General features: G+C 42.3%; 1 protein-coding gene across 5 annotated transcripts in view; it reads left to right on the forward strand.

Moving 5' to 3' along the window:
• The window catches only part of LOC124269494 (serine-rich adhesin for platelets-like), a 58,037-nt gene extending 32,898 nt beyond the window's left edge, over positions 1 to 25,139 (forward strand). For 2 of the 5 annotated variants that reach the window (XM_046704512.1, XM_046704510.1), the window contains exons 2-7: positions 8,416 to 8,469; positions 10,285 to 10,446; positions 13,345 to 13,500; positions 14,249 to 14,317; positions 14,990 to 18,253; positions 23,478 to 25,139. In XM_046704512.1, the coding sequence (XP_046560468.1) occupies positions 8,460 to 8,469; positions 10,285 to 10,446; positions 13,345 to 13,500; positions 14,249 to 14,317; positions 14,990 to 18,253; positions 23,478 to 23,548 (3,732 nt within the window). In that variant the 5' untranslated portion in view covers positions 8,416 to 8,459 and the 3' untranslated portion in view covers positions 23,549 to 25,139. Of the gene's footprint in view, positions 1 to 6,812; positions 7,144 to 8,415; positions 8,470 to 10,284; positions 10,447 to 13,344; positions 13,501 to 14,248; positions 14,318 to 14,989; positions 18,254 to 23,477 lie in introns of those variants that run through there. The other 3 variants (XM_046704514.1, XM_046704511.1, XM_046704513.1) reach the window with 3 other exon arrangements.
• Positions 25,140 to 25,506: the final 367 nt, after the last annotated feature.

Consider the following 25,506-nt stretch of genomic DNA (forward strand, 5'->3'; position numbering starts at 1 on the left):
ACAGGTGAACACGTGTCACCAGATCAATAACAGTGATAATACGTCAAATTATGAGTTACGTTGATTCAAACCATGGTATCAGGTTTACTTACATCATGATTGGTAACATGGATTAAACGTTTTCGTCTTTTGGACTAACACTCGTAACATTCATGTAATATAACAATGAAAGCGCTTGTTAGTTATGGTGAGTGAGTGGGGTGTGTTTAACGTAGATGTGAATAAGTTCAAGTTATATCACGGCGGATCGGTTCAATGTGGTCGACAGTAATTCCACCAATATGGCTGCAGCCTGTATGTAATCGAGTCTGGAGCAGACATTCCAGTGACTTAAGTCATGAGCATTGGGATACGATGACTTGCATGAAGCAAGTCAGCGAGCCTGACCACCCGATCTGGGCGGTAGGGTAGCCTAGTGGTTAAAGCGTCCGTTCGTCACGCCGAAAACCCGGGTTCGATTCCCCACATGGGTACAATGTGTGAAGGACATTTCTGGTGTCTCCTGCCGTGATATTGCTGGAATATTGCTAAAGCAGCGTAAAACGTCACTCACTCACGGACCACCCAATCCCTTTAGTCTCCCCTTACGTTCAAGCATGGGTTGCTGCAGATTAATTCTAACCCGGATCTTCGGGGAGTGAGTGAGTGAGTTTAGTTTTACGCCGCACTCAGCAATATCCCAGCTATATGGCGGCGGTCTGTAAATAATCGAGTCTGGACCAGACAATCCAGTGATCAACAGCATGAGCATCGATCTGCGCAATTGGGAACCGATGACATGTGTCAACCAAGTCAGCGAAACTGACCACCCGATCCCGTTAGTCGCCTCTTACGACAAGCATAGTCGCCTTTTATGGCAAGCACATGGGTTGCTGAAGACCTATTCTATCCCGGATCTTCACGGGTCCGGGATCTTCGGGGGTTAAACAGTATAGAGACACAAGTCATCGTGAATTATGTCCCTTAGCCGTCATAACCTGAAGGATGCGGCTTGATTATGATGATGATTCCTGGTCATTTAGCACTATGACCGTGGTCGTTTGTTTCACCTAAGTGGTAAATATCAAGACGTGCGTCATGCAATCCATGCTCACATCTCTTAAGTGGTATACTTATTGATGACCAGGTGCTCTTGACTGATACCATCTATTTGATAACAATTATAATTCATGTCTGTCTCGTTAACATATAGAATTATTTTACTTTTATTATGTGTATTTTATGTAACGCCTGTCCTCGGAAGCCAAACCTGATAAGATATACATATCGAGTAATACAATTATACAAGAGTCACATTTATGGACTTAATACCGCCTACCGTAGAGAGGCTGGTGGTGTTCATTGAAAATATGTATACACTGTAGGTAGCTACTTCACGTCCTATAAACTTGATGGGCTTAAGATCCTTGAAAGCCTCTGGTGTCACGGCTATGCTTCACCAAGCACTTTCAGGCATATAGAATGCATATTTGCTTTGTACCATAGGTTTTTATATACTGCGATGAATAATATTATTGACATTATTTATCATTTGTCATCGTGTGTTGGCATTATATATGGTTGTGTATCAAGGAAAGTGTGAGGCTTTGTATCACTTCGAATCTGTTTTCGTGAACATTAAAATTTTGTTAAAACATGGCCGTTAGAAAGAGTTGTGGATTCACACTTCGTTTACGTTTTGAGGTTGGGCGTCACTTGCACAGCTGCATGCTAATTTCATAATTGTTTGGAACATGTGGCGAGGAAGGTGTTTCAGTTAATGAAATTTTACTTTCGAACGCGCAGTTAGTACACCTTTGCATACTTCTTGAATCCATATGTTGGTGATCTCACCACCTATTCATGCCCTGCCATTGAGACACCCTACACCGTATGACATCTATTAAACACTATTGTAGCGGGTGACGGGGAGCCACGGCTGGTTGTGGCCTGGTATGTAGGAGGTGTGTACACAGCAGGGTGGGTGAGGTCAGTCTGCAGGGTACCCTGTCCACCTCAACTCCTCCCATTGTCCACAACTGCTGGAGCAAAGGGACCTGGCCAGGACTCATTGTGCGCGCAGCAGCTCCGTTGTTTGTATGGTCAGTCTGGACAATACAAGTCGCCTCGTGTGTACACACCCGGATATACACCCAGTTTGTCCGGGTGTAAGACCTAGACTTACAATTTTGCTCTAATACTGGGGTTAAAATTAACAATAGTTTTACCATATCCAATAGAGGGGAGTGTTATCATACCCAGCAGCGGGGAATTCAGTCATGTGATCTGTTGCAGACTTTCTCCTGCCAAAACGGTAGACAAACATCATTCACAAGTTCGGATAAGTGGTTTCTGTCAGTACAGTAAATAATACGAAATTTTTTCCAGCGAGTATTTCAAAACCTCTCCGGAAACGAAATGAACTAAATGCTCATCATTCATCATGCACGAGAACTGTTATTTCCCATTCTGGCGTATTAGCACATGCGCAATGTCCTACACCTTCATAGTATACAGAACCTCCCGTCTATACATATCACTACGTTGCATGAAGTGTACCATTAACATTGAACCGTTGACCTTGACGAGCGGTGTTGGAAGACGACCACTAGAAGATCGCTTGTGACAACACGCAATGAAACGTACTTAACAAATAAAGCTGTTTACACTTATTTCCGTATCTAAATTGAGTACGTAGGCTGTCGAGATTTACAGCCCGTGTACAATGAGGCGATGAAGCCAGCGGTTTACTTCACTTGTCAGTTGTTGTCACTCGACACTGATGGCGTCCCAGTCCGTTGATCCTGCCAGTGCATTCCACAACCGTAGAAGATGGTTTTAAGTACAGGATATCACGCGAAAGTAAAAGATCGTTTTGTTCGGTGTGAGATTCGTCATGGCTAAGACATCTCGTTGTCTGGGCAAATTATCGCATGCACCATTACAGATGACGCATGCTGTATCCCAACAGGCTTTTAGCACATTGTAGGCCGAGTCGGAACGTTAGGGTGGGCCCGGAAACCAGTTAGGTGTCCGCGAGGCCACAAGTTTCCTGGTCATAGTTGTTTGATTTCTTGCGAGTTTGTAAGTCAATACCTTTTTTATGACGTTTTCTGGTCGGTGCGTTCGAGACACTGTCAACACTACCTTTGATCTTAAATCGTTTGCGCGCCCTACGATAGTTTTTAGTTTAGATATCACTGATTGAAGTAATGTGTCCTGAAAATTGAATTGTTTAGTACTTGTGTCAGTTGTACTATTTGATATATATACTCAATGCTCATATTGTTGATCGCTGGATTGTCTGGCTCAGACTCGATTAATTACAGACAGCCGCCATATAGCTGGAATATTGCTGAGCGCGGCGTAAAACTAAACTCACTCACTGACATGTATACAAGAGAATTTTCTTGCAAATGATAGTTCGTGCAATGACAAGAGGTAACTCGTAAAATCTCCACCGTTACGCTGGTAAGGTCACACCCGACGTCAAGGTTACCTTTCACCTCGACGTTCTTATGCTCTCTTCTGGAGGTTTAGTACTTTCTGCACCTGGAAATTCCACCAGGTGTTAATTAAGTGTAAAAGACGCCACATTGACCTTTCGAAAACTAAGTCTTTAAGTCATTGTTTGTTTCCTCGTTCAGTTGACAACAGCTTGAGAAATGTTGGCCTATTCTGATGGTATGTCTTTGATTCACGGCTCCATGTTGCTCCCTGGCGTACTGTCCCGTGTTGCCTGATGACAATACTGTAGTTGTATGTTACCGCTCTTTCTCAGCTATCTCAGCTATGTCCACTGACCCAAGTCTCACCTGACAAGCACGTGGAATAAGGAAATGTGACAACCTATGGCATTTTCATCTTTGTGGTAAAGGTGTTACTTCGTGACATCTTCAAGGCCGTAAGAATTAACTACCTTTTATGTATGGAGATTTTATGGGCAATGTTTTTGTCTGAAGAATGCATTGATATGTGCGCGGTCAGACTGAACTGCGCCGTTAAGCTGGTGGTATTTTTAAGTTTTTATTTCCCGTTATGTTAATGAATGGGCCCACTAAACCACAGGTTTGACATTATTCTTTGTTGCTTTTTTCTGTGTCTTGACCTTTGGTTATTTACGTGAGTGATCATCTGATTCTTTTGTTTCTCAAGAGCACATTCACTCTATTAAGTGGGATTACACATCCGTGTAACTATAAGCGATGATGTACATCCGTGTCAGTAGACTGAAAATGTACTTCTCCATCTGTATGCTGGAAGGTGTGCTTCTGACTATACGATCTACTGTCAGTATGGTAGACGATGTGCCCCGTGACCATATGACTGACATGTGCTCCTGTGTCTGTATGACTGACCATGTGCCCTCATGTCTTTTACTGGACACGTGCCCTCATGTCTGTTTGGTACGGGGGTGGGGGTGGGGGGCACATCGTCTGTCAGTGTGTTTGCAAATGTTTCCTTGTGTGAGTATGGGTGTGATGATACACCATTACTTAGAGTCTGTGTCGATATCCTGCATATTAATCCGAGTATCCAGGTATATCCATGCCATGCCATGCCATGCAACGTCTCTACCCTGGTATTGGTGACAATGTTGACGTTGGAGTAGCCAACGTTGGCATCAGTTATCACTTGATGTCTCTGGAGAATATGTTGTACCAGAGATTTGGGATCTGTTGAGGATAAACTAGTTTATTTGACAATTTTCGTCCTCCAGCCCGATTACCTTAAATTTCCCTATTAAAGTATGTTTATGTTTTCCTTACTGCACCTCTTAGCAAATTGACAGTGTCCATTATCATGGCATTCGTCGAAACGTTTTCACTGTTTAAAAAAAAAGACAATATAGAGATGCTGTTTTTCCAATACGACTTTTCAATTCAGTTTTTAGGTGTTACTTTGTGTTACACTGCCTGGCGTTTCGTATGTGAGGAACTCACTGACTGATCTGCTGGAGTCTGTATATTGTGCCTCAATTAGGTGTCCACATTAAACTGTGACATGCTATCCCAGTGGGTTACACTCAAACACCGACATTCTCATATCGCCAATAGTCAGACACACTTGCAATAGTCTTGTAGACGCGATTACATCAAGTTTCATCTCACACGCTAGGAGTAGAGACAGACAGCTGTAAGGTAAGGAATCAGAGCGCGACAGAATTGTTTAAATATGAGGTATCTCGAATACTGTAAGTATAGGCCAGGCGTGGGCTCGTTTTGTTTTATGAGCATCACCCATCATGTTCCATGACCAGTACCAGCGGGACGCCGCTCCACGCCTGCGTTGATCGTTGATGATATATGATGCCACTTTAGTGAAACGTGGTCCACGCCAACACGTGTACTATTTTATCACGCTTGTTCAGATGTTCAGGGTTACTATTTAGCTTTTTTCATGCGTGAATGTGATATTGTTTTGGCACAAGAAGACAGGAAAGTGTACGTCATAATTGATAGTCGGTATACCACTAGATATCTGCCTTCTTTGGTCTGGTTTACTAAAACTGTATAATTACATTCTTATTCGTCTTCGTGATTAAACGATGTATGCTGTAAAGAGCATGTAGTAAAACAATATTTTGAAAGGGGATACAAGAAAGTTTCAAAAGCTCTTTGACATTGAGGCTGTGCCTAGAAGGGAACGAGTTCAGCCAGGAAGAGACTCGCCTCCTTGTAAACCCCGCCCAGAGACCTATAATCATTGAATTGCTTCCGTGTACATGTATACATATGATCAAACTATGACAACATGAACCATGAATCATAATACATGTATTATATAAACACGGAAATACATGTGTATGCTAACACATGTCGTACAAAAGTGGGACAAACAGCATGTATTCTTGTTAAAATTTCAAACCAAAGCGTTCATGATATCACTTACATGCACATTGGTAAAGGTGAGACGGGCTCTTTTCAAGTGTTGTAAATGCGTCAACGCGTTAAGAATTTATACCAATTCAACGTTTAGGTGGGATATTAAATTAGTTTTACTGGTAATTGATTGTAGGGACTGTGGGATATATAAAAGGTGACAAACTTGTGGGGGCGGAGGGGTGATAGCATAGCATGATACAGACCTACCACCATCTCACCACGTATCCCCACCTCTATACTAGGTCACTAGGATCACCAGACCCTTGCAAATGTTGATCTATATTCCTCTGAATTCGGAAAAGCGACGGTTACATGACAACATCAAATATTATCCAAAATCACCTGGAAACAGTCTGTCAGATCTATTTGCCAGCTCTAGACTAAGAGTACTAGTGAGTGAGTATGTATGCCGCTTTTAGCAATATTCCAACAATATCACGGCTAGGGATCCAGAAATAAATGGACTTCACACAATGTATCCAAGTGGGGAATCGAACTCGAATCTCAGGCGTGACGAAGGAACGCTTTAACCACTAGGCTACCCCACCGACCCTCTAGACTAAGAACACCACTGTCATAAATTGAGTGGGATATGATAGACCAGAGTTAAAGAAACCCGCAATCACTTGAATGGTAACTATGAGTCAAGATGAAACGTCTCACATCTACTCTGATGATAGATACCTATTGCAGAAACTTCAGTAGATTAACGCTTAGTCTCTGAATATATATTATTTTAATAGTAACAAACAAACCCATTTAAATTGAAAAGGAGCCCCAGTGAGTTGGGAGATTCAGGGGAAATCTAGACTTGCTTTATTTAGGGTTTCAGCATTACAAAGAGGGCTAGGCAGTAGGGAAAATAATGTGGTTCAGGGACTGTGAGACAGACTAAAACTTCAGCCGCTAACGCTGTAGCTGTGTTGGTCTGTGGAGAGGGCATGACGTGACGGACAGGTGGTCCAGCCAATCGCTCGCTTACTGAGTCGGTCGCGACCATCTGTATGGTTGATATGACGCAATGAACAATCACAGCCCCCAGAAAGTCGTATTGAGTAAGAGCGGACTTCAGACAGGCAAAGGTTTTAGCCAGGAATGTGAGGCCGAAATGCACTGTACAGCCTATATCTGAGGCCTGTTGTAATGGAATGTGTCTCGATCAAGTTGTGCGCTGCTGCTCCCGTGTGACGGGACTTATGTGAAAGCGTCACGCACTGTTTGGGATACATCTTACGTCGTTCATTCCAATACGGATGTACTACAGCTTTTACTCTCAATCGTGAGTATCGTCAGACCACATGTCTGTCTCATTCTCCCTCTTGTTCAATATACTTGCTGTTCTATCCTACTGAACATGAAGCAATTCTCCAACACTCTGTTGACAGTACGCATTACCAGATATAAATATATGTCCATATATGTTTACCACTGTCTCGTGTCGACACAGATCTTGCCAGCTTAAATCCCAGTCGGCCTCAACTTTCCCTTTCTTTTTTCAATGTTCGGGTGAATCGGTTTTGTTTCACAGTTATGTGAATGTTCCAAAGTTTGTTCGAGCATTATCAAGAATTGTACTTATCTGATTACACGAGGATAGTCTAAACTATTGTTGTTCTCTTTTAAAGTTTTGACATTCCGTCGCACCTTCTTGAACAGAACCCCAACCCCGCACCCACGTTGAGTGGTAGTACGTTGTAAATGTATCACATCACTTATCACAATAACTCAGCACAGTAAATATACTACTCAAAGAAACCAAACGCCCAATTATATCATATTTTACAGCCAGTCTGAAATGTCATAACATTAACTCCAGTGGTGTAATTAGAGCCTGATGCTTCATTTTGGTTTCATATATCGCCTTAGATTGGAACCTGAGTTTCTAATATTCAATGTTTGTAATGTGTAAAAGCAACGTAGAGTAGTATTAGGACCGACGCACACCGTTTGCTTAACGTATCCGAGTAAATGTTGACTCGTGCAGCATTCAACACACGGGATGATGCGACGAGTGTCAAGTGTTTGAGACGAAGAGGCCGGTAGCTTCAGACGTAACTCTGTTCTGAATCAGTGAGACAACAGCCTCTTGGACGGGGACATCTTGAGTAACGAGGAGTTCTAAACGTGTTCACATCTGCATGAACCTCCATTAAATGACGCTTAAACACCAGTCCTGTATTGTCTGCAAGTCGTGATTTCACGTATAATATCCGTCTGCATATGACCTTGTTTTGGTCTGGTGAGTATCAAGGCGGATACTTTTCACTGTCGACTGATCTTGTCGAAAAAAGCCTGATTATTTAATGTTCATCTGTCAAAATTATGTCTGGAATTTAGCAGTGTTACGCTCAATGGATTCCTCTTGCGAGGTCATATTACAACACTCGTGCAAGGCATACCTTGCGATACTTATCCGCGGGTCGTTTGGGGTCAGGCTTGCTTTGTTTTGCCTGTATGTCGGGTTGATCATGATCCGGGGTTAGCGTTATTTCTTCGGTTTTACTTTTGTGTCTCCTCAATTGAGGTTTTATTATTGTTGTTTTTTCCCCAGACACAGTAAAGACGATCTGAAGTGCAGACGGTTTCTTTCCGAATATGGGTCAAGGTAAGTCAGTCGACTAGGAATTGTCAGTCCACGTCTCCTGTATTGAAATGTCGGTTATGATGACGCAAAACCTTTTGAAATTCATTTTAAGTTCAAATGGTCTGATATAGTACTCGACGTTTGATAGGGACAATCCGATATGAATATAAGTGGATACAAGTGTAAAACATTCATGTATCCATCACTCTCCTGAACGTTAACTTCCCTAAGCGGCATGTACATGTTATTTTGACGTACAAGAGATAGCTTGCTTTATAAGGGTGTAAGTAACTACAACCACACGTCGCACACGTTGTGCATGTCTTCAGATTTGTCTTCCATTTTTCTCAAACGTTGTTGAGTACAACCAAGTCTAATTCATGCTTTCTGTGTCTACTGACATGGGTAGCTTTTCTTTAAGTTTATGTATTTCGTACAAGGTCATTTAGTTCATGTTTGTGTACAAGAAACAACATGAAGGCGAGAATTTATGGATGTCAACTTCTTTATTTTGAGGGACACGAATTTTCGGAGTATATTCTTACTCTGAAGAAGAAGAATATTCTCCGAAATGTCATGTCCCTCAAAGGGGGCGGTTGGGTAGCCTAACGGTTAAAGCGTTCGCTCGTCACGCGGAAGACCCGGGTTCGATTCCCCACATGGGTAAAGTGTGAAGCCAATTTCTGATATGTGGCAAGTCTAGATGTCCACAGCTTCAATGAAGAAAGTCTCAGGGCTCCTTTGGCTCCTTTTCATTATATATATATATTTTTTATTATGAGCTTTTTCTCTGTGCAATATTTTCATTTCAGAGACTAGTTGTTAGTCTATACTTCGGTTATCAGTTCACACAGCTAAAACCGTAATCCGGCTTGTAGTCGAGAAAATGAATTTCGTTGAATATTTACATTCACACCAGTACCTAATCACATCTAGACGGCTACTATATAAACACATTCACCTTTCAATTACACTTGGCTTAATCCGCCCCTTACGTATCTCTGTTTTCATAAGAGATATCATTTCACGGGTGTCAATTACGCTTAAACAAACACAGGCACTCTTAAGAGGGTTAACAAAATAACCACTAATTGTTAAGCAGCTTATCTGGCCACAAGTTGCTGATTCGTTGCGGGTAGTCGGCTGTTCTGGTGGCGCCTGTGGCGATCGTTTCACAGCCTGAGGTCTATAATGCATCGTCTCAATGTTACTTATGCACGTGACGTGCAGCTTGACATAGATGCCATGGACGATAAAGGCGTCTTTGTTAGTTTTCCTTGTGGACGGTTTCCGTATGAAATTCTCAGTTCATTTTGAAAAGAAATGAATACTGTTTTATTTTTGCGCTTTGAGCATGTTGTACATGGAAAACAGCGCATTACAAGCATGCTATTATTATTATTCTCCATCAATTTACTAAGGAAAAGTTAAGGACGGCCTATTTCTCTCATTACTATAGTTAATCGTAACACCACGCCAGACCCGTGAAAGTCCGGGTTAGAATATTGATCTTCAGTAACCCATGCTTGTCGTAAGAGGCGACTAACGGCACGGGTGGTCAGGCTCGCTGACTCGGTTGACACATGTCATCGGTTCCCAGTAGCTCAGATCGATGCTCATGCTGTTGATCACTGGATTGCCTGGTCAAGGACGGCGGCTACCGTTTCGTGCGTAGTGTATATTCATAGAGTTGCACATATCCAATATTGGAGAATAGGGTGAAATATTGGTCCTGTATTAGGAACGAATCATGTTACACTGTTACAATTATTTCTCCCAGACTGCACTGAACACAATCTAAAGGATCATATCAAAATCATTTCACACTTATTTCAGTTTTGTCCCGAAAACGGTCGGCTTCTGCCAACATTACAGCGCACAAAAGCGACGACGTGACGGCTAACAGCAATGGCGACGTCGTCAAAGCGGAGGCCAACGGTTCCGCAATCCAGTCGACGGGAATTGAATCAAAAGTAGAGGTGACAGAGACAGATGCAGGTAGCATTACATTTTCTTGACTAAAACTATTAATACTTTTAACCTTATTTTCTCATGACCACAACCGAAATAATATTTTGCATATAAGTACATTGTAGCCAAGGACATTGGTTAAAATGTTGACATGCCAACATAGATCATTCTTAGAATTCCCGGTGGGTAGTCTTGTTGTTGAAGACTTGGGTTTGATTCTTGAAATGGGTACATCCTGTGAAACCCATTTATAGCCTCCCCCGACGTCATGTTGCTTAAATATTTCTAAAAGGGCCGTAAAAGCATACCCACCTACTCGTAATATTCCACGCCTTGATATTGATGGACTATTTCTAAAGGCCACGTGAGAGGACACTTGCTCGAAAAGCGATCTCCGTTTAAGGGTCAGGACACTAGGGTACGGTATTACATGTCGTTATCAGTCATGCACGAAGTGTAATGGAAGTCGACGGGCGATTGTTTGATTTTTTTCATGTTTTTCAAATGTTTTCGTTTCTGAAAGTCGAAATGTTAGTTTCTTTTGTGTCCAGGTAAGAGCCACAGGGCAGCTATTGGCCGTGTAGTATGCTTTCTTGTTTCCGGTACCCTCAAAGGGCGTTGGGCTAACCTAATGTTTTAAACGTCCGCTCGTCATGCTGAAGACCCGGGTTCGATTCCCATATGGGTACAATGTGTAAAGCCTATTTCTGGTGTCTCCCGCCGTGATATTGCTGTAATATTGCTAAAAGCGGCGTAAAACCATATCCGGTAACTCACAGGCACGCTCAAGAAACGCTTGCCTGCACAACAATTTGCGACACAATAGACATGTAACCGTTTATTCCCGTATTTTTATTTTGAGGAAGAAAATGTATTACAAATTCACTTCATCTTTAAAACGTATACACTATTTCCCTTACGCCACCCATAATCATCGGCTACTTGTGAAACAAAGGCGTCCACGTATCGATTGTTCAGGATCTAAAATTTTCAGAGCTTTTGAAGAACTTTCCTGTTACTTTGACACGACCAGGAACTCTATCAACTAGTCACGTTTAGCCTACCTGTTGACCAGGAAACTCTTTTAAATTACGTAGTCTTTCACTAGCCAGTGCAATAGTTTGTCGTTCATGACTATATATGTTTGCGTAACAAAACTGCAATGTTTGTTATGTTTTGAACGCTGCACTAATCGTGAATACAAGATCAGATTTGTTTAGTATAGTTTAACAAATACACACTTGCAGGTCGGTCATGTGATTTGTGAATTTTGTTACCTGAATATTACATACACCTGATATATTTCCTTGAGCAGTTTGCGTCCATTACACGCAACATACACGTACTCGTCATTCGTGACATACTGCTGGCAGTTTTGACACATGTCGTTGTGCCTGTACCAATCGTCATATCCCCCAAACACGCCTGTCATCCCTCCAGCAACATTCCAATCGACTGTAGATATCACCTGATGAAAGACATTCACATCGGCAATAAATACCCCCACCTAGCATGGGGGCATGATGGCGGAACATCTTAATGCTGGGGAGAGTGGAAAGTATATGTCAGAATAACACCGCAGGAAAAAGAACATATACCCCTTTTAATACTCTATTCTGAGAGGATGACATACATACTCGATTTGCGTTGAGAATGTACCAACTGACGCATAACAAAATACGAAATTAACTTGGGCCTTGTCTCCGTGCGAAAATAATAATTAGTCGCAATCATATTGCGATGTTGCCACGAGATGTGTCGTTCCTCCGAGATTTCAGAATCTCCCGCACCATCTGCTGATTGAACTCATGTAACTAACTGACTGAGTTTGGTTTTACGCCGCTTTTAGCAATATTCCAGCAACATCACGGCGGGGACACCAGAAATGGGCTTCACACATTGTACCCATGTGGGGATTCGAACCCGGGTCTTCGGCGTGACGAGCGAACGCTTTAACCACTAGGCTACCCCACCGCCCCGAACTCATGTAAAATTGTCACAGATAGGATTAAATCGGTTACAACTATGATCAGTAGCTCCCGGGAATATGAGGTGAGGAGGAATGGGTTTGAGATTATTGGTCTAATGCAGCTTTGTCTAACCTACGTGCATGCACTGTATATACATAAACACGTGTCCAGTGGGTATGTATCTATTTGTGTCTGCATATGTATCTGTACTAGTCCGGACTACTGCATGTTTATAGCACAAGTTCATTGAGATACGGGCCGGTGGGGTAGTCTAGCGGTTAAAGCGTTCGCTCGTAACGCCGAAGACCCGGGTTCGAATTCCCACAAGGGTACTATGTGTGAAGCCCATTTCTGGTGTCCCCCGCCGTGATATTGCTGGGATATTGCTAAAAGCGGCGTAAAACCAAACTCATTCATTGAGTTACATAGTAACACAACGAAGACCCAATTTACAACGCAGACCCAATTTACTGACTCCAAACCGCCCATTTCCTGTTTCATCCCCTCAATGCCGAGCGCCAGACAGGGAAACAACAAGTACCACGCTTTAACGGCTTTTGGTATCACGTAACTGGGAATCAAACCCACCAGTCAGACGGTGTATCCACTACACCACAGGGGACTTAAGACAATATGAACATCAACATAACCAGTTTACCGAGACGATAAGGCCACGTTATCGTATTCATCGCACTTGTTTACATTTTCCGCCGCCATATAGCTGAGATATTGCTGAGTGCGGCGTAAAACTAAACTCACTCACTCACTGTTTACATTTTGATCAGACAGTTCCATTAAAACTATAACTTGACCCCTGAAACATGTAACTTGAGAAATCTGTAACAATCACATTTCCCGAATATAGTTATTACTTAAATGTAAGGCGGGTTTATTTAATTTATTTTCCTCCTCTGAATCTGTACGGGGTATACTAAACTGTCAAATCTTCTCGTAGCACCAGTTAAAGAGAAGAAGAAGAGGAGAAGATTCTTCTTTAGCCTCAAGCGCACACGTCCGGGAAGCGGGCGAAAAAAGAAGGCGAAGAAAGACCGAAATGGGCAAGTCAACGCAGACACCTCCGGCAACAGCAGCAAGAGTGGTAATAGAATCAGTACGTTCTGTAGAATAGCCTTTGGTGGTAGAACAAGGACATTCTGTAGAATAGCCTTTGGTGGTAGAACAAGGACGTTCTGTAGAATAGCTTTTGGTGGTAGAACAAGCTAGGAAGTTCTGTAGACTAGTTGGTGGTAATAGAACCAATACGTTCTGTAGAATAATCGGTCATGGTTGAACAAGGACGTTCTGTGGACTGGGTGTTGTAGCAGAACCAGTCCGTCCTGTAGAGTGGTGGCGGTAGAACAAGTACGTTTTGTAGACAAGCCATTGGTGGTAGTAGTGGAATCGGTAAACTGCATTTTTCTGCAATAATTTGTTACAGCACCTAGCACCGTATCCCGCGCCCCTAATATCAAATACAGTTACCCATATTTCCGTAAATATCAACATTCCCGTGTTGACTATGTCAACTCGTATGTTAGTTTTATCTTTGACCAAAGATAATAATATGCGAATGATGACGTCTTGTCAAGTAAAACATAGACCAAGTATGCAAGTCTGCAAGCGCTGAATGGGACGCTTGTCTCGTAAATGTAGTCATGTGTGTCCTGCGGGCAATAGGGCTCCACCGGACAATGGACACGGTACGCTGTTATCAGATTCATCGGCTTACCGACTCAATGAGTTATGCGAGTCATGTACAGAGTTGAATATATAACGACCCATTGTTGTTGACTGCACAACTGACGTCGAGACATATCTGCTTCCACAAACCCAGTCTTATTCTCAGTATTATGTTTCAGGTTTGTTTATGGACGAGTTTCAGATACCGGAAGATGATGGTATTGATTCAGTCAGCCTGTCCTCAAACGGTAAGGTCAATATCAGTCGTCAATGATTGCAGTATATTGTTTGGTACCTTGAACAACATCGATGGCAGTCGAATCGTATTCTAATGAAAAAGATTGTTATCAACAAGATATGTAGAGCGATTTTCTGTATCATTAACATTTGTCTGAAGTTGTAATACATAAACATGAGACCGAACAACCCATACGTAAAATAGTGTGTGTTTACTCAAACTTTGATAAACACAAACTTTGATATAGCGCAAAATTATTGAAGTGAATTACTAGTATTACAAGTATATATGCCAACAGTAGTACCTTCACATGCTGCTTAGGGCGGTGGGGGTAGCCTAGTGGTTACGGCGTTCGCTCGTCTCGCCGAAGACCCGGGTTCGATTCCCCACATGGGTACAATGTGTAAAGCCCATTTCTGGAGTCCCCCGCCGTGATATTGCTGGAATATTGCTAAAAGCGGCGTAAAACTAAACTCACTCACTCACTCACTCACATGCTGCTTATTTGATAAAAAAATCCACAAATATATCCCAGAAGCATAGTTCAGGGCAATAATACAATATGACCACGGACGTTGGCCGCTGCCGGACGTGGCCTGATGTAGTTCTAAACAAATGCAGAATAAGCTTTGTTAGTAAATCACAAGGCATGATCTCATTTCGTTCATTTATTTCCATTCAGAAGAGAAAGATAACAAGAAGAGGAAAGATAGTGGTGTTGCCATCAGGCGAAGCAAGCGAAACTCCAACAGTAAAAATGGAAAGAAAAAGAAAAAGAAGTCGGAGAAGAAGAAGGAAGAAAAGTCCAAGAAGAAGAAAAATTCCAAAGATGAGGGCAAGAGCAACGTTGTCGTGGCTGCTGCTGACGGATCCTTGAACATCAGCAAGAGTGTAGAACCACTCCACGAATCTGTTGAAGCTGCCACAGATGAAGCTAAAGTATTAGCGTTGTCGGAGGAGAATGGTACCCAGGTTCTGACATCAGACAATGCCGTTGAGGAAGATTTGGTAGCGGCTGTGACAGCTGTAATGGATTCCAACGTGTCTGAAGGTAAGATGGAAGCTGAACCATCAGCAGAAGAAATTGTAGCACCGACGACGGCTACAGAAGTGGCATCAGCTCCTTCTACTGAAAAGGTGTCGGTCACGGAAGAGGGACGAGAACGAGCTCTCAAAACCATTGTTGAAAGTTCTGCACAGGAAGAGATAATTCAGTCCGTCGAGGCGACAGTGCAAGAAGCTGCACCTAGCACAGAAACATCTGACGGAGTCGCACCTTCATCTTCAGTAGCCGAGGTTGACCAACAGCCTGTTAGTCCTGTCGTATCAAACGCTGGTGACAATGGTGTCTTGAAGCGTGTGTCACTGGGACCAAGACTAAAAACAGCAATTTTGAAGAAATATAGCGGTGCTGGAGATGCACCACCGGAGACCAGAGTTACTTTGACTAAACCCAAAATTGTGGAAGTAACTGATCTAGTGCCTCCTCCCAGGAAAAACAGACCTCGACGCACACTGTCGCAGACGGCGAGCACTACTTCTAGCAGTGATCTTAACACTAGTAGCAGTCTAAGTCCGTCTTCACCTCAGACGGATGATGACACAACAGTTGTTCCGGAAAAATCGGATGTGGGATCAGTTGTTGCACAAACACTCCAGGCAAGCAGTGATCTAAAAACTAACGTCAGTAGCGACGTAGATCCTTCAGCATCCACCATGGACAAGGGCAAGGACACTGAAGTTTCCTCATCAGAAAGGTTGGATGTGGGATCAGTTGTTGCACAGACACTTCTGTCCAGCTGTGATCTGAATACGAACGCCAGTAGCGACGTAGATCCTTCAGCATCCACCATGGACAAGGGCAAGGACACTGAAGTTTCCTCATCAGAAAGGTTGGATGTGGGATCAGTTGTTGCACAGACACTTCTGTCCAGCTGTGATCTGAATACGAACGCCAGTAGCGATGTAGATCCTTCAGCATCCACCATAGACAAGGGCAAGGACACTGAAGTTTCCTCATCAGAAAGGTTGGATGTGGAATCAGTTGTTGCACAAACACTCCTCTCCAGCTATGATCTGAATACGAACGCCAGTAGCGACGTAGATCCTTCAGCATCCACCATGGACAAGGACAAGGACACTGAAGTTTCCTCATCAGAAAGGTTGGATGTGGAATCAGTTGTTGCACAAACACTCCTCTCCAGCTGTGATCTGAATACGAACGCCAGTAGCGACGTAGATCCGTCAGCATCCACCATAGACAAGGACAAGGACACCACCGTTACCTCGTTAGAACAGTTGGATGGAGAATCAATTGTTGCACAAACGGTCGAGGCCAGTGATCTGAACACTAACGTCAGTAGCGACATAGATTCATCAGCAACTGCTACAGACAAGGATACAGCTAACACCGTTGAGAAGTCTGGCATTGAACCAACTGTTGAACAGGAACTCCAGTCCAGCAGTGAATGCAGTAGCCACGTTGATCCTCCTTCACTTAGGGCAGATGAGGATATACAAGGTATTTCCCAAGGAAAGACAGAATCAGGCTTGACCTCAACGGTCGTCAATATCGTCGAATCCCAAATTACTTCAGCCCCTGACATTGAGGTAACAGGTGGCGATGGGAGTACAGTTAATGTTGCTCTTGGGTCGGTTCTCAATGCAGATACTCAGTGTGTGATAACCGAAACTGTGTTAGCTCCTCTTGAAGCATCAGTTACTCTTGTAGAGAACGAGGATGAATCTCCTGTTAAAGCCATTCCGCTCTCTGATGCAGAATATAGAGATGGAGCTGGTTCAGAAGTCGTACCTAGCACGACACTTGCTGACCAGACTGAGACAGCTGTCGATGATATGGGGACAAACACAGCTTCACTCTGCTTTGAGCCAACTCCAAAAGAAGAGCCTTCAGTAGATACAAGTGTAACAGAGCAAGTAACATCTCGAGAGCGCGCAGAGGTTGTGGAAGAAAGTGTGGCGTCCCAGTCGGAAGGTATGGTTGAAAGTGTACAACCAGATGCTCTTAAAGAAGAGTGTATTTTAAATGATATTGAGATTTACGTCGAACCTACGAAAACATTTGAGACTGAACCCGAAAAGCCAGATACAAACACTGAACCAGTTATCGTGATAGAGAGGATTCACACTGAACCTTATTACGGACCTCTTCCTGGCAGTGAGGATGGTCAAAATGATGACACTGGGAGTGACGGTGTGGCGGACGTCACTGATGCAACCAAACAGAAATTCTCCCGCGAGACTGGAGAGGTTTGCAAAGAATGTGTTTGTGAGGATGAAGTTCCAATGAATGCAGATGAAGAAATTGCTGAAGTTACGGAAGTAGACGAAGTCGCTATAGTTGTCGAGAAAGTCATGAAAGTATCATCAGAGACTGAATCAGCCCTAAGTGATCATCAGTGCGTTAGTGCGACTGCTGAAACGCCCACTGAAGAGAGGCAAGAGGAAAGTTCGACAAATAAGGACAGTACTGGTCTGCACGCGGAAGACCATGACGAAAGCTCCAGCACAACAACCGACAGTACGATTGTTGACGAGGATGAACACGACAGGACTATTGTTGAAGAAAAGAACGTAGCTAAAGAACCTGAAAACGAACACGCTTCAAATGAACGCAAACCTGCAATATGCAATGGTGACTCTAATGGACTCACTCATGAGAGTGGCAGTGATTCTAGCTCCAGTGTGACAACTGAAACCTCCCGAGGTCAGGAGGAATGTACAGACACTGCTGTCGCCCATGAAGGCGACAGGAAAGTTGTGGTAGACTGTAACGATGAGCATATTGAGACATTGGTTGGCAAAGTTAATAGTGAGCACGATTCTTCAAGCCAGAGCGACAGAGATCTGAGTGACAATAATAACAGTAAAATCATCATCTCGTCAGAACAAGAGAATATCATTGAGACCATCCAGAAAGTATCGGGTAAGTGGCTGTAGTTTTGTCTTGAGTTTTATTATGATTTGTGTATTTCTCTTAAGGTAGATACAAATAATCGCGTGTTTTAACCGGGAATTAAATATTGATTCTGATGCAGTTAATAGCTGTTGCAGTAAAGGTAAAGGAGTGACGCTTTTGTAAGATCATGATTATTTAAGGTCTTGACTATGCAAGGTTATGATTGTAAAGCTGTCACATCATTCCTTTACAGTGACTTGTCTCATCTATGTCATCTTAGGCTATTGTCAAACTCCCCAGGGATTATACATTTAGGGATCCTTTCTATAGTATGCATCGCCATGACTTCAGGTAAAACTGACAGTCTACCAAACCACGAATACCGCTGGCCGAACCCCTTTTGCCATTGTACTAACAATTATACGACATGGATTCAACTTGTCAGCTTCATCATTGTGTGACGACTAGCTTTCACAAGCTGGTTTGGGGAATCAGTGTTGAGGGTAACAGGTGACTGTTTTTAGTTAGTAAAAATCTTTAAGCCCATCGTGGAACACCCTAGGGTACGGATGCTTAAGATGCACAAGCTTTGAAATTAATAAAACGTAGGTGACATAAACTCTTTAGGATCATACACATGACTAGCCTTGGGTTTCTCTCATTTTTGTATACGTCCACTACAATCTACATTCCCTTTATTCTTTTCATCAGTATGTCGAGTCCAGAAAGTCGACATTTATATTTATGTAATGTTTGTGATATACCGCTCAAAGTGTGCTTAGGATCACCGTTTTTAAGGTTGTGTGCATCTGTTGAAATAGCCAAAGATAATACTGAGTGAAGATATGTTTTATGAACACAAATCTCTTAACATGTACAAGACAATCCAAACAAACAACCTGTAATCAATGATAAGTTAGATCAATACTCAGTCAAATTCAGAGTATTTGATTCAGACATAAACTTAATAAAATCAAGAAAACCAAATCATTGTCACCTTCCCGGCAAATTCTCAGTAGCGTGTATGTAATACACGGGATGCGATCGCAGCCTGATACTGTCGTCTCTTGCTCCCATTAAGTGTCTGGATGGTTACATGGGAAACTGTTCCATTCTTCAGTAAGAGCATTGGCGAGTTTCTAGAGTTGCCGGAAGGAAAGCGCGTCGTGAGAGTCAGAGTACAAAAGTTAACGCCACTGGCGTTTGTGAGTATGGTGGCAGTCAGTAGCTGATGCTGCAAACACGTGTGTGGTGGAACGCTGTCGACCACCTGCAAGTCGCTGATTCAAGCGTCTTGTACCGATTCCATGTCTTTCTGATCACTCTTAGGGTGACACCAAAGATGTTTGCAACGTGAAGGTGTGTTGACATAGTTTCAACAACGCCTATGTATATGCCTAATATGCCGTTGGTCCGTCGACGTCTTTGACGCGGGGGTCGGGGTGGGGTAATAAGGGCTTCAGTTGTTGCCGTCTTCAGTAGCAAATGCTCTCTGAAAATGACATGCAACGATTCTGTCATGACATCATGCTCATGACAGCATGCCTCTCCGTTCACCACATCACAGGGGGGTGGGGGTAGGGGGGGTTACCCAATCATTTCGCCCCGGAATATTTCAATCTTCATGTGTTGAAGGTTTTCATATTATAAAACGTGATCCTTAGCAAACTTTAAAACGTGATCCTTAGCAAACTTTAAAACGTGATCCTTAGCAAAATTTAAATATTATAAAACGTGATCCTTAGCAAAATTTGAATAGTATAATTCATCTGCATGCATTGTCGGGATAAACCCTTTTCAAAGAATACTGTTAAGATCAAAATGGCTGTGAAAGGGGCTGTAAAATTACCATTTCATCATTCATCACTCATTGTAAACGTCACATAAGAGTTAATCGTCAAGAATGACGATTCTGTAACATGCAGTGATACTTCACAGGGAGGTGTTGTATAAATGTCTAACCACAAAATGTCAACAACGTCGAGTTGAGAAGGCTATTGCCACAAATATATTTTGGAGGGTGTGTCTGCATTACATGCACACCGTCAGGTCCTATTCAGTGCTTGATATATCATATGTAACTATTTTTGGTATCATGGCTTACGCTTTTTCACTTTTATAGTTAGCAATTCAGTAACACGTTCTTCCATTTAAAAATGTTTAGACGAGGACATAGAATAATAGCAGTTGTCTTCTCCACAAAGTAAATCCCAAATGGTTGTGGGATCCCATTTCCATGTAACGACGTAAGCCGAGCAGCGGGACATGATATAGCCGTGCCCTGTAAACATTATCTGGATTAATGTGGAGGGGTCAGCATGTCAGACCAAGACGGATTTCAAACAAAACATCTCGGCTCCTGGTCTTAAGTAGGCTGTAAATATACACCAGTGACATGGGGGAGATTGTAATTTCTAGATTTATTACATCGAACCTCTTCTAAACCATAACACGGGAGTAAATGACATTCCAGTGTACTTGTCTAACAAAAGTACCCACTGACGATACGACTGGCTATTTTAAGATGATAAAAAGTGGGGCCGTTGCGTAGGTTTATTGGGTTACTGGGTTAACTGGTTTGAGAGCTCAATGAAATGTCGAGATATGATGTTAGAAGCAAGCCGTATTTTGCACAGATGACACGATAGTGGACTGTGCCCACCTACATTGTTAGTTGGGCACTAGTTCTGATGCAAACAATACTCAACAGCAAATGTAGATGATGCGAAATTACTTTGTTGGTAGAGCAGAACTCCATACGACACCACACACGAAGACCTGATAGTCAATGTTTATCAATCCAGAAAGGCTGAAATGGCTTCAGAATATGATCCCGAAGAGATTTCGTCTTTATTGCGTTATGTTTCTTAATAGCCGAACAGATTGTGAAACGAGGTGTCACAGTGTGATTTAGATTATTTTATGCTACCTTACCGTATGGAATTACCGCTGATTTGCCGGGGACAGATAAAACTTCACCACATGTGATAGTAGTAGTTTTGATCTTTCGATGATACTTAAAATAATTTTAAGTGTATTTATATCCCATGGAGATAAGGTGAAACTGGTCTGACTTGAATGTTTCCGATTGCGATTTTATACAGTAGTGATGCATTATGTTGGGTTAGGTGTCGTGACACTCGGTACATGCATCATTAAACTATACGGTCCATGGTCCCTAGTATGGTGATCAAAGTTAACATATTTTAGATTTTCATACTAGTTTTACAATTATATCTTTGACATTCTAGCTATTTTTACTGTCCTTCGCTGACAGGTTTCTAATATTTACCATGATTTATTATGAAATTATATCTTGTATTTAGTCACGATATGGCTGAAAGATTGCAGATGTGACTTAAAATCATAACTCACTCTCTAAATAAACGATGCGGTAATGTGTCCATGGTGTTCTGTACCAAGTCGGGGGCGATAGGGTAGCCTAGTGGTTAAAGCGTTCGTTCATCACGCCGAGAACCCGGGTTCGATTCTCTACATGGGAACAATATGTGAAACCCATTCTAGTGTCCCCCGCCGTGATATTGCTGGAATTTGTTCTAAAAGCGGCGTAAAGTCAACTCACTCACTCACGCACCAAATCGTGTGCATCACGTACATGGAAACTGGGAATTCGTGAATGACGGTTACTTCTACAGTTTCTTCTATAGGTTATATGCGTTAATCATGCCATTTCCCAAATATTTGTGATTGTGTTCATAGTTTCAACAACCCGTACAGTGTACTACTGTGCCGTGAAGATGAACGCTATTTCGGTAGTTAATCCCACCATGGACAGACAGTCACGTTTTGTGTGATCGCCCCTGCTTAACTGTTTCCCCCTGAACAATGTACAGTGGACGTGACGAAGTGGGTGTTACCACGTCCAGGAGATGAAATATATCCTTATCTCTCTGGAAGACAAGCCTAATGCATTGCCAGATTCGCCCTTTGTGCTACAGGAGAAATTCCTCTTTTTACGCATGCCTTCTGCTGACCTCTCAGCTCTTACACAGACGTAAACACACTTTGCCCTGTAAGGTGTATACGTGATCACGATGCGTACCCCAGTGATGTTCAGGACAATTCATCCATGAACAGTTTATATATGTTTTCAAATTATGTTACCCACTCTTGTTTAACAGTTGTTTGATCAAGGCCTTGATACAGCTTTCAAAACGTATGGTAGACTTCTGGATGGCATTTCTAAATTTTATTCGTCAATGACGAACATTTTGTGAGATTTGATCTGGATTTTAGGTGTTATAAATGAATTTCCTGTGATTTTTGTTTGTGATCAACTTTGCATCAGGTTGTTACGGGTCCAGCAAGATATAATCGTTTCCCGAACACCCGGTGTACGCACCAGTTGCAAGTCGCTCATAGGTACCTGCTTGTCCTTTTGTAATACACCCGGCTTTGGGGATAGTTTTTTTGCCATCGTTTCGTTGTATTTATTCCAGAGAATACACGTAGATTAGCTTGAATAACCACGGACCCCCTTCAAGAGTACATGCTGAGTGTCAAACACTTGAAACCATGGACATATATAAACCTACATCAGAGGCAATGCCATAGTATTGGTGCATTCTCAGATCTGAAATCAGTCCTGCGGGCTGTGTTGCAGATTTTACAGACGCCTCGGTCGGTTAAAAATTGAATGCAAAAACAGCGCTTCATTGAATTCTCAGACCGATGACATCTGCTTTCATGGCGTGGTATCAGCAGATAATCGGTCCAATAATTGTTTTACAATAACACAAAATGTGATGGCATTGTTATAAATGTATAAGTCCTGCATCGCTTCGGGCCTTTCCGACACTAAGCTGAAACACCTTTAAATACTGACCAAAGCGGCGTTTACTGCAACCCACTCACTGATGGTGTAGTTACTACTAGTTAGTTTCATTCGTTTATGAACAGAGGGATATGATAAGAAAGCGTGTATACAACTGTAATATGACAGTCTACGCGTGCTTTTTTCAACCAGAAGGCTGCGTTATATTTTTCTCATCTAATATGGCCCACCCCTCAGCATTGTTCTTCATTAGGTCAAAGATAAGAACCTGTGTTAAACACCTGGCTTCAGGCGACCACAAATAGCGCAAGCTATGAGCATGAATGGGGCATGTCAACATGTATTGCATTTGTTCTTGTTGCGGACCCTTCCTAATGGTCATGGAGTGCAGACCGAATGTTACCCCTACGCTTGTTTGCTTTTGACTTTTTGTACAACTGAATCACATTGTTACAGATCCCGTGAACCTAGTCTTGTCCGATAATTACACGTCAACTGCAGCTGCCGAGACGGTGGCTGGGGAGTGAAGTCGACGCATCTACTGTCACGTGACCACACAAACAGGCAGCAGGGGACCCTCCATCTACAGGGAGGAGAGACAAGATGGGGTGGACAACGGAGGGAAATATCGCCTGCGGATATGCTGAGCGCATACATATTTCACAACAGCGCCTAGTGTTTAAAATAACACGCATTTAGGCCGAGGAAAGCATAAGATATACATGTATTTGTTATACAGCCACGGTGCTGGTACTGCTATTTACAAACGGCCACTGATGTTGAGTTCCATCTCCGATAGATATATACCTAATTGCGTGTATGGGCGTGTGTGTGCACGCCCATGTGTTCGTCAGATGTAGAGTTCACATGAAGCTCTGTATAGTGCTCATTCACGACGACGGTGGCCAGATGAGGACTTCCATCATTGTACATGTTAACGTGCGGTTATATGGATCCCAAATCCTGTGATCCGAAACTTGCAATTTTCTATATGTAAACGTAATATGAACAATCGTTCCAATGTGCAAATTATTATTTATGAATAACGTATTTAATACCAAAGAGATTTTGTAGCCTGCAATATGTTTTGATATGTTATATTTCGTGTTGTTAAATGAAACGGTTGTGTATTGGAAACTTAAGTTCCAAAACTGAATGGATAGTCTTCAAATTTCAGATGAAGCTGAAAGGAGAACATATTCCAATTAATGAAACAATACATCTAGCTACTGCATGTTTTTTCCTGCATGCTGAGTACGACACATGTATATGGAATATACGTTTTATACCATGGTATGTTTAATATACATAATCATATCTACCACCGAATACTTAGGGTCAATGTACGTCACCATGTTCTAGTACAGCACCTCAGTAACCTCAGTGATGGGATTCAGTATACACGCATATATAACAAGGTAACTCGGTTGTGATAAAATTAAATAACGCCAAGAACACCGAACAATCTGTCCAAGTTTCACCTACATGTGAATAAACTTGTTTTTTCTTTGTTCCTCCCGACAGCCTCAGCCCGCGATGGATCAGATGTGAATGTGTCAAGTAATAGTGTAATTTTATTGTTTACACTGCGGAAATACTTAAGGTTCATTTGAATATTTTCTTTTCCTAAAGGCAGCTAAGTCTACAAGCTTATACACTCAATGAGCATTTTCCGAACATCACTCTTCATGTAACGACTTGTAGCTAGGTCGTGGGGTTGCAATTCTAACCAAAATTAATAGCAATATTGTTTTCCATGTGCGACGATGTTGTTAGCACTCCCACCGGTATATCTAACGTGGCTTGGCGAAATTCATCCATATATCTATATCATGTACTCAATGGTATAATTTTGCTACATTCCATATTTGCTACCACGAACTCGAGAAGGGAGATAACCACTGTCATTATTCCTGCCTAGAGAACACATTACGGGTCCACAAAGCATTATCACGATACTCGAATACTACTTAACGAAATACCAGGTTCGATTATTTGTTATATGTATATTATTATTATTATTGTACATACTATGTATATTAATCGATCATGTTTACATCGATTATTATTATATTTTGTTAACGATAAAATATATTGGAATAAAATAATGTAAGCAAAGTTTGCCTTGATACTTGTCTGTGCAGTTGACTCGAGAAACGTCGCCGAAGCATATCATTTACTAAAGCTCTTAAGTGAGTGAGTGAGTTCAGGTTTTTTTACGCCGCACTCAGCAATATTCCAGCTATATGGCGGCAGTCTGTAAATAATCTAGTCTGGACCAGACAATCCAGTGATCAACAGCATGAACATCGATCTACGCAACTGGGAACCGATGACATGTGTCAACCAAGTCAGCGAGCCTGACCAACCGATCCCGTTAGTCGCCCCGGATCTTCACGGGTTCGAAAGCTCTTAAGGTCATTATACTGTTGAATGATTTCGATAGCTGCACAGGGATGTAAATTAGGCTGCAACCGTCAGTTAC

This window comes from Haliotis rubra, unplaced genomic scaffold, assembly GCF_003918875.1.
Source record: "Haliotis rubra isolate DU_JTF1 unplaced genomic scaffold, ASM391887v1 Scf145, whole genome shotgun sequence".
NCBI lineage: Eukaryota > Metazoa > Mollusca > Gastropoda > Lepetellida > Haliotidae > Haliotis > Haliotis rubra.